At 40.2% G+C, this 18,576-nt stretch overlaps 1 protein-coding gene across 4 annotated transcripts in view; it reads left to right on the top strand.

Moving 5' to 3' along the window:
• The window catches only part of SH3RF2 (SH3 domain containing ring finger 2), a 301,045-nt gene that overhangs the window by 239,884 nt on the left and 42,585 nt on the right, over positions 1 to 18,576 (top strand). For all 4 annotated transcript variants that reach the window (XM_073575264.1, XM_073575263.1, XM_073575262.1 and 1 more), the window contains 4 exons: positions 4,472 to 4,567; positions 5,370 to 5,690; positions 15,142 to 15,239; positions 17,206 to 17,376. In XM_073575264.1, coding sequence (XP_073431365.1) covers positions 4,472 to 4,567; positions 5,370 to 5,690; positions 15,142 to 15,239; positions 17,206 to 17,376 — 686 coding nt within the window. The remainder of the gene's footprint in view (positions 1 to 4,471; positions 4,568 to 5,369; positions 5,691 to 15,141; positions 15,240 to 17,205; positions 17,377 to 18,576) is intronic.

Raw genomic sequence — 18,576 nt, 5'->3', positions numbered from 1 at the left:
ACAGAAAGCTGACAATCAGTGGTGGAGGGTAGATTATACAGAGCTCATTAATATGGATGCCTACATGGCAACAGGTTTACTAGCCCACTAGTGATTGTATTGTATCCTGCTGATAACAGTGATTTTATCAAAACTACAGCAAGCAGCCCAGTAATTAACACATCACTGGAATCAAGAACTCTATATTGTGCTGCTTTTAGATTAAGTGGCAAAAACTTGGTGACACATTCCCTTTAATGGGGTTCATTCTATAAATTGTAGTACTTGTTCTGTTAGTTTCTGTACAGTAATCTATAGGGATATGTCTGTCAACAACCATGCTGATTGATTCTATTGAGAATCGGCAGAAATGTGAATGCAGCTCTGGGCTGCACAGACTAAAACTTGGTATAAGATACATAATACAATGTATTTTGTGTAGATTACACTTGTGTGTGTATGTATGTGTATATCTATATATATATATATATAGCGTAAATTGATGTTCAAAGCTGAATATTGCATTATAAATAATTTAGAGGAGAGCTCCACTTTTGGACAATTTTTGCCTAAAATAAAAATGATTGTTTAAATGGCTTATGTTTTAACAGGAGCTTTTAGTATCCAGGTAAATACTTTTCCTTCTTGTCTGTGAATTTGAGTTTTCTGAAGTATGTTGAGCCAGAAAATGTGCATGAAGGCTATTTAAGTCCTTACTTTTGCAGCCATTTTTAGCTATATGACATTTTAGCTTATAGAGCAAGCTCAGCTCCTGGGAAATCTGCCTATGTACTCTGGTGCCAAGGGGTTAGATCTAGTGATGAGCGAGTATACTCGTTGCTCGGGTGATCTCCGAGTATTTTGGCATGCTCGGAGATTTAGTTTTCGTCATCTCGGCTGCATGATTTGCAGCTGCTAGACAGCCTGAATACATGTGGGAAATCCCTAACAAACAGGCATTCCACACATGTATTCAAGCTGTCCAGAAGCCGCAAATCATGCAGCTGCATCGACACAAACTAAATCTCCGAGCATGCCAAAATACTCGGAGGACACCCGAGCATGCGCGGGAAAACCCGAGCAACGAGTATACTCGCTCATTACTAGTTAGATCCTTTCCTATGCCAGCCTTGTATGCATACATATGCATAGGTGCATTATGAAGTTAACCAAAATTGGAGGTTCATTTTCGATTACAGCTGCTGGTCTCACCTGTTCCCTAACCTGAACCATTAGATCTAAGGCTAGAGACAAGCCTACAATGATGCACAGGATCCGTAATTTGAGCAGTTGTACGAGACAGGATAATCGGATTATCACATCTTGTTTCATATTCAATGGACATGACTTTTCAGCCTTTTTTTTCTATGATTCTAGAAAACCTCTTTACTCTTTTATAGGAACTACTGCTATGCAGAATAAGAAAATGTTAGAACTTTTACATTTATTTTAGCACAATTTCCAAAACTCTAACATCCTGGGTAAGATAAGTAGCTCTATTTTTTCCACTGTACTTGTACTAATTAGTAATGTCTTGGAGTGGCTGCAAGGAGTTAGGTGATTTACAAGGGTTTGTTTTACTTTCCTTAGCAATGAGTCCCTCAGTTTCCACTTTTGCTAAATGTATTTGTTTTTTACACATTTTATTTTTTTCTCTATAACTTTTTAATGTTTCTTCATTGCCTTCTTGTTTTAGCTTCCTAAATGCCTTGTTCTTGCTATTTATTGCCCTTTTTACATCCTTATTTAGCCACATTGGTGTTCTCCTGTTCCTAGCCCTTTTATTTCTGTACGGTATGGCTAGCTCGCAGTGGGTGTGTAAAACTGATTTAAATATTTCCCATTTATTTTCTGTGCTCCTATTTTCGAGGACATTGTCCCAATCAATTCGGCGAAGGTCCTCTCTAAGCTGATCAAACTTTGCTTTCCTGAAATACAGCGTTTTCGTAACCCCATTCCAGGGCACCTTACTGAAGGACAAGTGGAATTGTACTATATTGTGGTCACTGTTCCCTAGGTGCCCATCGCCTCGTACTTCTGTTATTCTATCTGGCCTGTTGCTTACAATTAAGTCCAGAAGGGCTGTCCCTCTAGTTGGTACCTGCACAAGTTGTGACAGATAATTATCCTTGGTCACTGACAGAAATTGGTTTCCTTTCTGAGATACGCAGGTTTCAGTTTCCCAGTCTATGTCGGGGTAGTTGAAGTCCCCCATAATAATCACCTCATTGTGATTTGCTGCTTTGTCTGTTTGTTTCAATAATACATTTTCAGTGGTTTCTGTTACATTTGGTGGCTTATAACAAACCCCTATGAGGATTTTATTACTTTTCTCTCCTTGTATCTCCACCCATAGAGACTCCACCTCTTCATTTCCCTCTTGTATATCTTCTCTTAGTGTGGGCTTTAAAGTGGACTTTATATATAGACAGACTCCACCCCCTTTCCTTTTTTTACGATCCCTCCTAAACAAATCAAATCCTTGCAAGTTAGCCGCCCAGTCATAGCTGTCGTATAACCATGTCTCAGTTATTCCTACTATGTTGTATTTTTCCTCATACATTACCAACTCCAGATCTTCAATCTTATTGGTCAGGCTTCTTGCATTGGTCAGCATGCAGGAAAGAAGTTTTGTTTCATTTTTCTTAGCTTCCTTCTGAGTACCCTGTCTTGGGTCCTCTTTACCACATCTAGTATCCTTGATTAGTTTGTCCTTCTGCTGCATGTTCTTGTCTGCTGTTTTTCCTCCCATCCCCTCTTCTTCTAGTTTAAAGCCCTCCTGATGAGTGTGGCAAGTCTTCTGGCGAATGTGTGTTTCCCAGGTTTTGTGAGTCTTTGGATAAACTTGATCTCTTTGTAAATAAATGTTTAATAAAACATCTGACTAAAAAATCTAATAACACCAATTTAGTGAACTTTGTTAAAGCAAAAATTTGGATTAGTATTAAAGTGTCTAGAAACTGCCTTCTTTGTAATGGTAGTTCTAGTGAACCTCTATAAAGCCTGAAATTAGAAGAATGATCTCCTAGACCACAGTCCCATCAAGTCCAAACAATAATCCTTCCATGTCAATCCAAGAATGGCAAGAGCCCCTAACAGGCGGATGGCTACAGTCAAGTACTATTGAAACATCAATTTCCGACACCAAATATGGCAACCAGAAAACCCTCCGAGATTAATATCCCATCAGTAATTGAGTAACCATACTTGGTTTCATATTCTATATCTTATAACATAAACTTCCTTTCTTGGAACCAAAGAGGATGCCCCCTTGTGTTGGTTACAAGTCTAGGTGTAAACTGATCATTAGGAATAATCTCTGTGCTGTCCATTCATACAGTGTAATTGTACATTGTAATTAGATCGCCCCTGAGCTGCTGCTTTCCAAACTGAAAAACACCAAGGTTGATTACCTGGCTTGCTACTACAGTCCACCAATTGGAAATTCAGTGAAATAAAAAAAGCACCACTGGGCATTAGAGGAGTTGATGGTGATGGTTCTAATCCCTAAGAACTAGTCCCGCAGTCCCTTTTATGCAAAATCTCATCATAGAGGCTGCACTTAAAGTGAAGAACTTTTCATTTTTCATCCATGCAGTGTTTTAGCTACAAACTCTGAGTCATGCTTGAAAGAGGCTACAGCTGAAATATTTCATGGATGAATAAAGTTTTCCATTTGAAGTGCTGCCTCTGCTTCCAGACTTAAAAAATTTACAAAACAAAGACATGTAAAGTGTCCTTCCTATACACAGGTGCTCAACATTTTCCAAAGTCTTACATGTGTGGTCTGATAAGTTAATTGTATGTTCTCATTTTAAGTATTCATTCCTTTTTTAAAGCATTTCATGATTTAATTTGTTTTGGCAGAAGCTGTCTGGTACCAGCTGCTGAAGTTGCATTTACTATTAACCAATTTCATCTAGTCTTTTTCTCTTTTTTTCAGTGGTGGTTTTACTTAATAATGTATTTTATTTCTTCAGCCCAAGTGCTAAACCTCACATTTATCTACATTAAATTTAATTTTGCATTTTTACCCAAGTCTCAAGTTTCCTTAAATCCTTCTGTAACATTTTATTATTCTCCTTAATTTTTTTTTTATAGATCTTAATATCACCTGGAAAAATGTTGATCTTTTTCCAGTAAGCTCTGAATTAGGTCATTAACAAACATATAAAAAAGAAGAGGGCCCAATACTTACGCCTGTGATCTCATACTATCAACTGTAACTTAATCAAGCACTGATTGACCTCTATCTATGACTAGATTTTTATTGCACCTTTATATTGAAAACACATTTTAATCTTTCTTACTAGTCATTTTATAACTTACCATTCACTACATGATTTTAAAAAAAATGAAGCTGTAAACATTTTTCTGGCTTATACATTCTTCAGTCTATTTCTCATTTCAATGGGTTTGTATCTTATCTAGAACACCTGTTTGATAAAACGTTTTAAAATTTCTGATCCACACTTTAAATCTGTTATTCCAGGATGATGTAATCAGTGTGATCCGACGGGTAGATGACAACTGGGCCGAAGGCAAGTTAGGTGAACAAGTGGGAATTTTCCCCCTTCTCTTCGTAGAGGTATGAAACACATATGTGCATGAAGTATCTTTTAAGAGCAACTTATTGACATGTATTGGAAATACAAGGTCCAGTCTAATTCTTTCCACCCATATGGACTAACTGTAATTTTAATCAGCAGCAACTGTCCCAATTATTGTATTTCCATGTCACGCATAACTGCATGCCAGAAGAAAATGTTTGCATTATATTTTAGAAAATCACAGTGATTATAGATTTGTAGGTGCTAACCCAAAGGATTGCCATATAGACAATATTGTCTTGGAAAAAAAGTTCCCACTACGGAGCTGATTTTCCTCATGGCGATTGAGTAATGAAAAGGTGTGATATGTTTAAAACAATAGCCTTGGGAAACATTTAGGAAATGGCAAAAGCTTTTCCTTAGAGGGGTTTTCCTATGAACAAAAGTAAATTTTAATCAATAGATCTTGGAATAATAATACAGTTCCACAATTGGATGTGTAAATAAAAGGTTCCTATGCTGAGATAATCTTAGGGAACTGTTGTATGACCAAACCATGTTCCTGTAAGGTCAGACACAGCCATTACACAGTAAACAGCAGGGACACATTTATAAGATTATCTCAGCACAGGGACATTTTATTTACACACATCCGATTGTGGAAATTATTATTATTCCAAGATCTATTGATTGAAATGTACTTTTGTTTGTTTGAATACCGTTTTAAAAAAAGTTGTACCTCCTAATAAATGATCTATGTTGTTCATATATAATTTATTATACTTTTTACACTTTTCTTTTCCCAAAAAACAACCTACGAATGTGATGTTTTATTTGCAGCCAAACAGTACAGCCAAGCAACTGCTGGAGTCAAACAAAACTAAAAGAAAAGATATGAAGAATTTGCCTTTTACTTCTCCGCTGAGGAGGTCCCCCTCAAATGTTAAGTCTTCTGAGCCAGAAACATTGCTACGAATACCAGATGGAAGGCGGAAGACCCCAAGGCAATTCCTGATTACCAATGCTCTAAATACTTTAAACAGAATTGTCCATTCTCCATCAAGTAGACAGACTCCAGAAATTAGCACCCCCATACTGATTAGTTCAAGTAACACAGCCATAATTGAGAAAGCCCGGTATTTACCCAGTTCACAAAATCAGGTAATTAAAAAAGTACAAAAATCAAATAACTAAGAAAATATGCAAATGTTTTTGTCACATTGTTGCAAGCATTTTTTAAAATCTTTAGATCATTACGATGATTGATTTAATATTATTCTGAACTTCAAATGTAAGTTAGTACTTAAATCTCTTTTTCTTAAGATTAGGGGTTTGTGGTGGTTCCCTCACCAATCTATGTTTACCGGCTGCCAGTAATGACATGCTGTGGTTGCACTTGACCTCTTAAGCCAATCAGCGGCCTCAACAGTCACATGTTGTTCTACTTGTAATGCTGCCAGCGTACAATGAAGCCATGGGTTGGCTACAACAGAGGGAACCGCCAAAGAAACTGTGCCAAATAGATGAGTTGTATGTTTTTCTTAACAACCCAACAACCTCTTTGCATTCTCTAGGATATTGTTGCTAATAAGTAATGGTAATATGTTGTGGAGTTTTAAGCTTGAAATAGGCTCAAATTGGCCAGGTCTAAATCCAAAGAATTGGCAGAGAGTCTCATTCAATGATTGTGCTATCGTTATTTTACAAGCAAGTCCAGTTTTAAATTGGTTAATAGCCTGAAAGATGTATACATTTATAAAGTTATTCAGCCAACTGAAGACCTAAGATAAAACAAGGACAGTAAATAAATATCCTCAAATATCTAGCAATTGAGCCCTTTAGTCTATTTTTCTTGGTTTTGGTAAGTGCATACGTTCTTACTCTATATGGCAAATTCAGATACTCCTATGTTCCTACTGCTTTGTTCTAGTTTTGAAAGCCAAGGCGTAGCCTGAAAAGAATAATCTTTTTGTTTCTTAGGCTTACTCATCTTGAGCTACGATTTTTATTTTATTCTAGGGTGTAAAATATTACTTGCCTAGAACGCCCATTCATTTTTGGGTTCTGCCACATATCTGCTTTCCCATACATGTTATAAGACATGATGACACCAAATACTCATAGTGTTCACCACAATGAATGAAAGATTTGTTGGTGAGCATTCACAATATGTAATTATAACAGGTTTTTATGATGGGTGTTCTAATGATAACGTAGACAGAGGTTTTAAAGAGGAGAGAGCTATAAAGCTTAAGTTCAAATGACATGTAGGCTATTTTACAGCTTTGTATGCTACCGTATGAAAGGCTATGTTCATATCTTTCTTTTGGGAAAATTAACATAAGCACTAGCTCATACGTTTGATGAATTAGTGCTACTCGCCATAGGTTGTAACCACATACACCAAATGCATCCTTAGTCTTAAAAAGAGACGCCGTGGAGAGTGATCTGCTGCCTGCAACATCCTTCAGCATGACCGGTTTGGCAGTGGGTCAGTAATGGTATGGGGTGGCATTTCTTTGGAGGGCCACACGGTGTTGGATTGTGAGCACAACCTCCATCTGTGGACATCGGGTACTCAGACCATCCTCATGGAGTCGGTTTCTAACCGTTTGTGCAGACACATGCACATTTGTGGCCTGCTGGAGGTCATTTTGCAGGGCTCTGGCCGGGCTCCTCTTCCTCGCACAAAGGCTGAGGTAGCAGTCCTGCTGCTGGATTGTTGCCCTCCTACGGCCCCCTCCACATCTACTGGTGTACTGGCCTGTCTCCTGGTAGCGCCTCCAGCCTCTGGACACTACGCTGACAGACACTGCAAACCTTCTTGCCACAGCTCTCATTGATGTTCCATCCTGGATAAGCTGCATAGCCTATGACGCTCTCGGGATCCAGACGTGTGACTGTGCAAAATTTTGTGGCTGTAGCTGCAACGGTGCAGGTGCCAATCCTGGACATACACACATAAATACATACATACACTTTTTCCCCATTATGTACCTTGGGGCAAAATTGTTTGGTGAATTGGAACGCGCGGGGTTAAAATTTCATCTCACAACATAGCCTATGACGCTCTCGGGGTCCAGACGTGTGACTATGCAAAATTATGTGGCTGTAGCTGCGACGGTGCGGATGCCAATCCCGGACATACGCATACACACATACACGCATACAAACATACACGCATACAAACATACAAGCATACACACATACATGCATACAAACATACACACACACATTGAGCTTTATATATTAGATTTCTCAAGAAAAACAATGGTGTGCTTGGTTTTAACATAACTTTAATCTTTCATGAGTTATGTTCAAGTTTATGACCACTTATAAAATGTGATCAAAGTGCTGCTCTTTTTGTGTTGGATTGTCAATGCAACTCTCTTATCCCACTTTTGACACACTGATAGCAACACCATATACTAATGTGCCACAAACAGGAAGTTGATATTACTAACCATTCCCATTTTATTTAGGTGTATCCATATAAATGGCCCACCCTGTATATATATGTATATAGATAGAAAGTATAAGATCCTGATTTCCATTTATTTTTAGAACATGTGCAATATGCATTTTCATTTGCATGATGTTTATACACTATTATAGTCTTTAAAAAGGCATTATAATCCACAGCCCATTGGTTCTAGCTTGTAATCTTCCCTGCTCCTCTAATTGCTAGGCTGACGGGAGCATGCCTTCTGCCAGGAAGGGTTAATAACGAGCCGCACTGCCCGGTCTGCTGGCCCCCTTCGTATTCCTGAGCCTGGCTAATAGGTGTTTCTAGAAACCTCGGTTACGCTGTAAGAGTTCTAATTTCACGCTGGCAGCTTGCGAGGCAGAAAGGACTACTCATTGCATCTATCTACCCTAAACAGCTGGGGATGAGATATCACACAGCACACCATACACAGGACACTATATTTATAGTGAATAATGCACCTACAATTAGGACACAGATTAACCCCCGCATATCTATTTTCCATGTTTTGGAAAGCAGATATTAAGAACTGGCTAACATTTGTACACGTGCCGGCATCCCTCTGGAAAGTGGATAACCTTTATAAATCAGTGTCAATCGGTAAAGATCGATTTCTGACCTCAGTTAATGGCCGTCTCACCAAAGTACTTGAGCTATTAGCGTCCAGTAATGATCACTCATTTAAATAGCCATTAACGACATTATCAAGCTGCACAGGCTAATGTGTTTTTCAGGTCCTTTAACTGCACAAGAAGTTTGTCACAAGGAATAGAAAGAAACAAAAATGCATATATTCAAAAAGGTAGCAAAAAAAATCACATTTTTGCTCTGAACGAACATAAGTGATACAGTAAATGTCTGGGATCTCACTGATCATTAGATCAAGGGTCCCAAGCCCCCATTTTTAATTCAGATGGGGAGGAATTTGAGCATGTGTATTGCCACTCCATTTAAAGTCTATGAGTCGAGCCACTTATATCACTCTATTCCCAGCTTCTGCACAGGACTCCCCTTTGTGACATCTATATGTCCTAGCAGGGCATATGAACAGGGGGTCTTTATAGTATGACCCCTTTAGGCCACATTGAAAGTTTGGTGTCAATGCAGTAAAGTTGCTCAGAAAGAAGAAAGGAAAAATTGCTCTTTATACAAGTTCCTATATAGTGTTCTTTTCCTGCATATTTATGGTATGAAGATGGCAATAAATGGACAATAAGATATGCTTTTTTCAGCACTATACCTTCTTGCTATGCCCACATGTATTCTCACTGCACCTTTAAAAGGCAGAATGTGACTTTAAGGGGATTATGTTTAGCTGTGAAGAAATGGCTTATGACACATATTAGTCTTCATGGTCACATAACTTTTATTTGTTGGGGACACTGTTACAGAAGATATAGTATCTCTGTTTCCATTGCTTCGCCACGGCTTTGGTGTTATTTTTAACATGCTCTGCCCGTCTGAAGTGGTGATTTAAAATGTCTATGTGATAACGTTGAAGTCTGTGCAGCGTAAACAGACATTTCCTAGTTATCATCTAGCACAGAATGTGTTACTGGAGGCTTTGTACCTTATCACTAACACTTGGGGTCCAAGAATACAAATAAGTCTGATGATAAACGTGCTCCTCTGTCCCTAGACACATTTATTGTGCCGACCATTCTGCATCATAATCGCATTTTTGTATAAGTTTACACACATACTGTATGCATATTTTCTTTTCAGTTCTAGCTTTGTTTCTCATAATTATAAATTATTTGTTACAATGCAAGGAATGTTCAGGATGTGTCTTGTGAACTGATCCCTCTCTTGAATGGGTGAAAAGAAAGCTAATGCCTATTGTATATTATATATATATATATATATATATATATATATATATATATATATATATAAATTTGCTATCTATTAGTCAGTAGAGGAGATTTGGTCTTACTGCCACATCATACCTCAGTGCAGAGGATGACAGATCTGGCATTGTACTATATCTCGAAACATGTATGAAATCTTTGATAAATTAGTTACACTCAAAACGACTGTGAAGCCTTTGTCAGCTAATATGGACTGGACTCTTGTCCAATGTAAATGACCAATAATCGAGGGTCATACAAATTAGTGTAAAGTTGTAGTGTGGTGTTTGTCATAATGGAGGATTTCAGCCGAAACGATTGTTAGGTGAAATTTAACTACAGATGATTATTTTTGATGCCCAATTATACATTGTCATTGGAGTAACATCTGTGTCGATTCATGCCTCCTCTGTTTCGTGCCTTTATTGCTTGCTACGCATGACAGTGTTACGGCTGCAGCCGCGTCCCAGCCAACGCATCCACGTCGCCAGACCATGACGACGTGGGGCGTGCGTCCAAGGTGGGAATGGAATGTGGACCCACTGGACCACAGAGGGAGACCTGGACCTACCCATACTAGGGAAGGGCAGCGAACAGGGTCTGTGGCAGCTGAGCATGTGGACAAGGTGGCGACATGCAGAACTAGATGACACCGCACAACTTCAGGTATGAAGAAACATAAAGTTTACTTAAACAAAGTCACAGTACATAAACAGAACATAACTATGCTAGGCTTCCGATTCCGCACATCAAGGAAGGGTACACATCTCAGGTTAACAGACGAAGGCAGGAGGTCATCACGGGTAGATGCAGTCTAGGGTCATCTGGCACGGGCTTATTAGGAAGACCTCTCTCTTGGACCTCCAGCTTAGCACAGGCACAGCAGGAGAACATCAGACACCAACCTCAGACAAACGTCAGACGACGGCAGGGGATCATCACGAGTTGATGCAGTCCAGGGTCATCTGGCATGGAGAGAGCCTCTCTCTCAGGCATAGCACAGGCTCAGCAGGAGAACATCAGACACCAACCTAGGACAGACATCATCACAGGGTGGACCCCAGGGAACCAGCAGAACATCAGGACACAGGCAGGACATGGACAGCACAGGATCAGGAACAACAGCCTGACCACTCAGGTCATTGGCTGGTCAGATCTAGAGCCTTCACTGGGGAACAAGGCTGGAGACTCCCCAGGAACACCGAAGAGGAGTCCATCCAGAAACACAGGCGGGACCGACTCTGGAACACAGGCTGGACCACCAGAACCATGGACCAGACGGCTGGACAACCAGGACCACAGACCGGACATCGAGAAACAAGCAGGACATCGGGACACAGGCTGGACATTGGGACACAGGCTGGACACTGGGACACAGGCTGGACACCGGGATACAGACTGGACACTGGGACACAGGCTGGACTGTGCAGATCCAAGAACAGCGGCGTGGCAGCACAGGTCTTTGGCTGAGACACGGATGGCACAGAACCAGGAACATCAATGTGGCAGCTCAGGTCGTTGACTGAGACATGGACGTCACAGGTCCAAGAACACCGACATGGCAGCTCAGGTCATCGGCTGAGACACAGACGGCACAGAACCAGGAACACCAGCATTGCAGATCAGGTCATTGGCTGAGACACGGACGGCACAGAACCAGGACATAGGCAAGACATCGAAGACATCGGCAGGACATAGGGAAACGGTCGTCAGATTCCGGACTTGGCACGACCCTCAGGCACCAGTCAGCGGTCGTCAGGCACCGGGCACCAGACAGCGGATGCCACATTTTGGACATCGGATACGACGTCCAGGCACCAGGCAACGGTAGTCAGGCTCCGGGCACCAGACAGCGGTCGCAGGCCTTCGGACACCGGACACGATCTCCAGGCACCAGGTAGCGATTGTCAGGCTTCAGGCACCAGGCAGCGGTCGTCAGGCTCCAGGCTGCAGTCATCAGGCTCCAAACATGGGACCTAGGAAGGAGCTCAAGCAAGATGGTGTAGACACCGCTGGATTGGACCAAGCCAGACGGAGCTAGCACTGCATAACAAGCTGAGCACAGCATAGTAGACGCTCAGCAAAAATACCGATCTCCATCTTCAAAAGACGAACCCAGGTTTGTTCACAGGACACCAGTTACAGGAAACTCTCAGTCACTGGGTACATGGTTCCAGACACAGAGGGACTTCAGGAACATAACACAGCAGGAATCAAGACAAAGACTTTGGTACCAACGTATAGATAGTACAAATCCAGGGACAAAAGACATCAGCTTTCCTACAACTGATCACAAGCAAAACAGGAGCTGAACACACACACACACACATGGCAAGGTTCAGGAACTTAATGCGAAGCTCTGGCAACACCCAACAGGAAAGAGGAACTTTATATAGGAGCTGCCCCTCAGCAATAGGCTGGGGACAGCAATTCAAGTGCACACACTAACCCTAATAAAAGCAGGGAAGGTGTGGCTGTGCGCACCCTAAGCACAGTCAGAAACCATTACAGCACAGTCAGCACAGGAACTGAGGTTTAAGGCACCTGGCAGCGGCTGCAAGCCTGGACACACGTTGAAAGTCATGCACCAGCTGCAGAGGACCTTGCAACCTGCGGATAGCTTCCACAGTGGCAGCCAGGGACCGCACATGCGGATGGTCATACAGCGGAGCAAATACATCACAACACATGTACTGCTCTGCAGCAGAGCAGGGAGCCGAGCAGCATCCATACAGGTAACAGACAACAGTATTCCAGCTAATTAGGGGGAAAGGAGCAAAGGGTTAAAGCAGAAACATGCAGAGTAATGCCGGAGAAACAAGGTGCAAACCCACCGGTGTTACAGACAGCACCTGTCATATTTTTTTCCCTGGGACTTTTGGTGCTGCTCTTTAAGAGAGCTATGGTGTTCATTTTAGTCTAGGTTTAATCATTCCTTCCTGAGAGCCCTGGGCAAGGCAGTCAGCTATTTAAAGAGAATCTGTCACCCTTTAGAGGTTTTTGAATTAATTAGATAACCATCCAGGTTGTATACAGGTGAAATTAGTAATAACTGTATGCCTCTTGGATGTGGCCTTGTTAAGTAAAATTCATCTTTCATATCTTCGATATTCCAGGTTAAGGGGCATGCATAGGCTGTCCGGGAGAAAAGATAATCTTCGTTATATAGGTTTTCTTCTCCCTTTCTCTTTCATGTCATTTGTACGAACAGAAAAGAAAAATTGTAATGCCCATCTTGAGTTTGCCAAAAAATGTGGGAGACTCCCCAAATGTATGGAGTAAGGTGCTGTGGTCAGATGAGACCAAAATTTAGCCTTTTGACCACCAAGGTAAACGCTATGTCTGGTGCCAAAACAACACAGCTTATCACCCCAAGAACACCATCCCTACAGTGAAACATGTAGGCCGTTATTTTGTAAGTTTGCATAATGTGATATAGTTATCATTTGATAATAAAACAATGTGATATACGTGTGTAGCTGTCTAAAGCCTTGTGAAGCCCTTATTTCCAGGAGAAACACCTATCAACGTTTGTAGATAATAGGAATTTAGGTAGCAAAAAAGATAAAGGAGTTTTTTCCTTTCTTGGGCCTGTTAAGCTTCCTCTCTTGGTCAGGGTAAACTTCTATTGGCACTCAGTGATGCTTGAAATATGGGTACCAATGCAGGAAAGATGTATATCTTTGTACCGTTTTAGCCAGTAAAGGGTATCAACCACTGAGGAATGTCAATTCTGAATATTTTTTGGTACCAATGCACACTGTTTTCGTGTTTGCGCTCTCAGAGCATCAGGCAATCTGGCCCATGGTATTCTAGGCATGGAGACATTACAGTCAACTTTGAAAAGCAATGATTCTTGTCAATCAGTATAATTTTAGCAAAGTTGCTATTTCAAGAAAAATATAAATATTTCCTAAAACAGATGGATTACGGGAGCCGACAGGTCTTTTAAGGACTTACGGTACTATAGTATTTGCCTAGTTTAGATACTCCTCTGGGTTGCAAGACTTTTCATGTAAAGACAGGCACAATTGTAGGATTTCAGTAAATCATCCCACACTGATTACAAGACAATATATAATTATAGAACAAATGATAACATTGTACAGAAGAATGCTGTAGGTAAAAATAAGCAGATCTGAACTCTCCTTTTCTTCTCCCCCCTCCACAACCTCCAACACTATCAACAACCAGAACAATTAATCAATTTAGGGAATCTGTCACCAGGTTTTTGCTGTGTAATTTGAGAGTAGTGTAATGTAGGAACAAAGAACATGATTGCAGCAATGTGTCACTTACTGAACTGCTTGGTGTAGTTTTTATAAAATCACTGTTTTTCTGCTGCAGATGTAGCGGTTCTCTGAATGTTGAGCTCTGTATAACCCCATTTATGTTTGGGACTTTCCCTGTCTGAGCTTCTCTGCTCTCCACCCTGGACTCGGTGGTAATTCCCATACACAGGCTGTTTATATATAGAGTATGAATCTTAGCTGAGCAGCTATTGAAAGGGGCTTCTAAAAGAGCTCATAAAGATGCCTATGTCGTAGCCTCTTTACAAGTAACTACAACTTTGTATGTGTTTTTATGGGCCATTTCAAATGCAGTATTTTGAATACTTTAAAGGAGTTTTCCCCAAAGCAAAGCACATTTTAATTAATAGAGCTTGGACTAAAAATAACTTTCACAATTAGATGTATTTAAATAAAATGTTCCTGTGCTGAGATAATCTTATAAATGTGTCCCTGCTGTGTACTGTGTAATGGCCGTGTCTGACCCTACAGGGACATGGTCTGATCATACCACAGCTGCTGGGCAGGGGAGGAAGGAAAAGAGTATACAGACACTACAGCATGGGATCACATTTACTGCTTTCTGTGGGGTAAAACATTTTTAAAAACTAGCAGCAAATGCTTTACCTCACACAAAAATCAGCTGTGATCCCCTGCTGTCTTGTCTGTATACATTTTTACATTCTTTGCTACCCAGGAGCTGTGCTATGATCAGACCATGTCCCTGTACGGTCAGACACGGCCATTACACAGTACACAGCAGGGGCACATTTATAAGATTATCTCAGCACAGGAACATTTTTTAAACACATACAATTGTGAGTCTTTTTTTTTTATTCCAAAATCTGTTGATTAAAATGTATTTGGGGGGAAAACCTCATTAAGAGTCCGGAAAAAAGTGCGAGTCTTATATCATAAATATACATTGAGCACTCTCTTGATCAATAGTAAAAATAATTGACATGGTTCATGTTTAATAACCTTAGGTCAATGCCTCATTTTATTATGCTACACTTGGACCACAGGGAACAGGACCCTCACTTATGGCTTTCCCAAGTTCTCATCAAAATATTCTGGCTAATATGTAAGTAGAAATTAAAAATTGTGCACTTTTATTTATCGCTCACGGTACTTTGTGGTTGCAAATTCCAATATTTGTATCAACGTTCTTGTAATACTTCTGCCATATGTGGCAGCTGAAGTGAATAGGAAGGAGTGAATAAAGGATAAATCCGTATCTCATTGACAATGAATTCCCTTTAAAAAGCACCCGACAGCTTTCCCAGGCTCCTAAAGCTGCCACCATGTATTTATTGCTGTATTTATACCCTTCCTATCAAGTCCATTTTATTGTTTCATTGATTACTGAATATGCAAAAAAATAATTTTACAACTGTGGAGGTGATATGCTAATTAGTGGATGACTAGTGAAGGGGGCATTGTTTTCCCGAGACTAGTCATCCCACTAATCATGTTATCACAACCCTGTGGATATGAGTAATATGATTTGCAAAAGTATCATCACCGCCGGCTCTTTGAAAATCTCTGTCTCCCTGACATTGCGTGTGTACACTCCCTGGCTTGATGCATGATGGCGCACCCCACAAGCATACAATAATCTAGCTGTGCATCCTTTTTTCCAGTTGTCCGTACCCTGTCTTTATCGGCACACTGTGCACACTGAGACAGCGATGATGTAGAACACAGCCAGCCATGAGGTTTGGAAAACCAGTGGTACAGGTCACTGATGCCAATGAACCCGGGGTACATACACCCAACTTACTGCGCATAATCAGGGAGGCGGAGATTTGCAAAGAGCCTGTGGTGATGCTGCTTTTGCAGATTATTGTACTCACACTAAGAGGAATGTGGTAACATGATTTGTGGTATGACTATTGTGGGGAAAACAACCAGACTTGTCACCTAATTAGCACATCGACAATTTTTTTGGGCATATGCACAGTAAAAAAACAATAAAAAGAGTATAAAGATAGCAATAAATAGATGGAGGCGGATGGAGGGACCTGGGAAAGCTTTCAGGTTCCTTTTAAAGTGAACCTGTCAGCTGGATTGTGCTCAGTAAACTACAGACACTGTCAGGTTGGTGCCGTTATACTGATTAAAATGATACATGGGATGATGAAATCCATCTTGTGGTTGTTGTTTAATCTGTATTTGCAGTTTTCAGTTAATGAGATTCTTGTGCTTCAAGGCCGGCCTGTGGGGTGCTTTAAGTGGTGCTCTGCTTACATATGCATCCTTATAAGCTTATGACAGGTCACTGATCCTTCAGTGACCTGCCTCCTATTTTACATAATGCATATAATATTGTGGGCTTAGAAAAAAAAAATCCAGCAAAATGGCGCCAGGGGTGGCATTTGCCGATATATGCTACTGCACAAGAGCCGCCACCATTTTGCTGGAGGGAAAAAAATGTGGCTGCAGCAAAATGGCACCAGAGCTTGCGCAGTAGCATCTATTAATAAGAGATAGATGTTACTGCGCAGGCATCGGCGCCACTTTGCTGAATGTAATTTTTGTTTTCTAAGCCCACAATATTATATGCATTGTCTAAAATAGGAAACAGGTCACTGAAGGATTAGTGATCTCTCATAAGCCCTTAAGGATGCATATGTAAGCAGAGCACCACATGAAGACCCCCCCACAGGCCGCCCCAGAGTACGAGAATCTCATTAACTTAAAACTGCAAATACATATTAAGCGATAACCACAGGACAGAGTTCATCACCCCAGGTATCATTTTAATCAGTATAACAACGCCAACTTGACAGTGTCTGTAGTTTACTTAGCAAAATCCCGATAACAGGTTCGATTTAAGCACCCCTATGTTTACCAGAGGCAATTTATTTTCAAATTCAGAAGTAATGAAATGTTTCTATGATACGTTAGCTAATTCAAAATCTTATATCAATTCATCTGCGATCTACTTATCCCCTATCAATATAACACTGTATAAATATGGAACAGTTTTTAATCTTCTACATGTTTATGATTTTGACAAAATTTCCACTTTATTTCCTCCATGACAGGTGTGTAGCTCTTTACCCATACACAGCTCGTGGTCCAGATGAGATGGACCTCCAAAAAGGAGAAGGTGTCCGTGTATTGGGGCAGTTCCAGGAAGGCTGGCTGCGTGGGGTTTCACTAGTAACTGGAAAAATTGGCATCTTTCCAAGTCATTGTGTTAACCCCATCTACAGGTTAGAAAAAATTAACCGTAGTTTGCCTTTCAATACTTAAAGTTTGTATGCAATAATAGCTTAAAGGGCTTTTTCCACAAGTGAGTACTAATGAGCATAATGTTCCTGTTTATCTGATAAAATGTGAATTGAGCGTCAGTTTGGATGCGGACCGCTTCTCCATTCCAACTCCACCATACTGCTCGTTTCCTTGTTTGTTTTTCTTTTACAAATGTGCTTAGTAGCACAGTATGGGTAACTAGCGCATGCGCGATACTTTGAGCAGTGTTATTCTAAGGAGTCCAGTGGGGATGGACTGGTGACATTCCTCATTATCAGCAGCCATGTTTAGTATCAGATCTTATTACTGATCATTGAAGCAGAATCTACTCATAAGGGGACAGAGCTTCACATAATACACTAAGCCTGAGCTGCTGACAATTAATTAGTAACTACTGTAGTGCATAATGCTATTTGCAGTACCTTTTTGACTGATTGCAATATGTTGGGCATAGATACCAAAAATGACTGTAAAGGATTCAATGAGAGTAAAAAATGGTTTTGTTGTATATATTGTTGTATAATAAGATCCTTTTACAGCAGATAATTAACTGTAATGTTGCTTAAGGCCTAGTCTCACTTTTTAGATTATTTGAAGGGATGAAATTATCTGGGAAGAATTGTGATGCTAAGTGAATAGAAATGGTGAAAATTATAGATTTTTTTAAATTCTTGGGGCTTATTTAACATACAGTATTAGCCTTTTAATATAAGATAAAGGTAGGCAGTTTCACATCTAATACATTCTGTAAACTTTCAAGCCTCTAGGAGTTTGTCTGAGATAACAGTCATGGTCGCTCTCGGTATATGATTTAGGATTGGAAAATAAAGATAGAACTATAAAGAAATGCTTCCTGATTCTTCTGTCTGTAACTGATTAACTAGAAAATGTCACCTTCCATTCGTTTTCTCTTACTCACTTGCTAAAATTGGTCTTGTATTCATAATGTACACTTTATTATTGAATAATACTGTTGTATTTTTTAATAGTATGGTGTCTCTATTTTGTATACATTATAAAAGTAATAAACTTTGTCTTTCCTCCTTATTCTAAGGTTAGTATGGGCAGAAAAATGACACAAGATACCAATACCTAATTTCAAAGTTTTGTGAAAATACAATTAGTATAGAACATTCATTCCATCCTTGAACTGTGACGCT

The sequence above is a fragment of the Dendrobates tinctorius genome, unplaced genomic scaffold (assembly GCF_039654945.1).
Source record: "Dendrobates tinctorius isolate UK_male_01 unplaced genomic scaffold, ASM3965494v1 ptg000043l, whole genome shotgun sequence".
NCBI lineage: Eukaryota > Metazoa > Chordata > Amphibia > Anura > Dendrobatidae > Dendrobates > Dendrobates tinctorius.
Note: the sequence above shows the minus strand (reverse complement) of the source record. Positions and strands in the feature narration are given on the sequence as shown.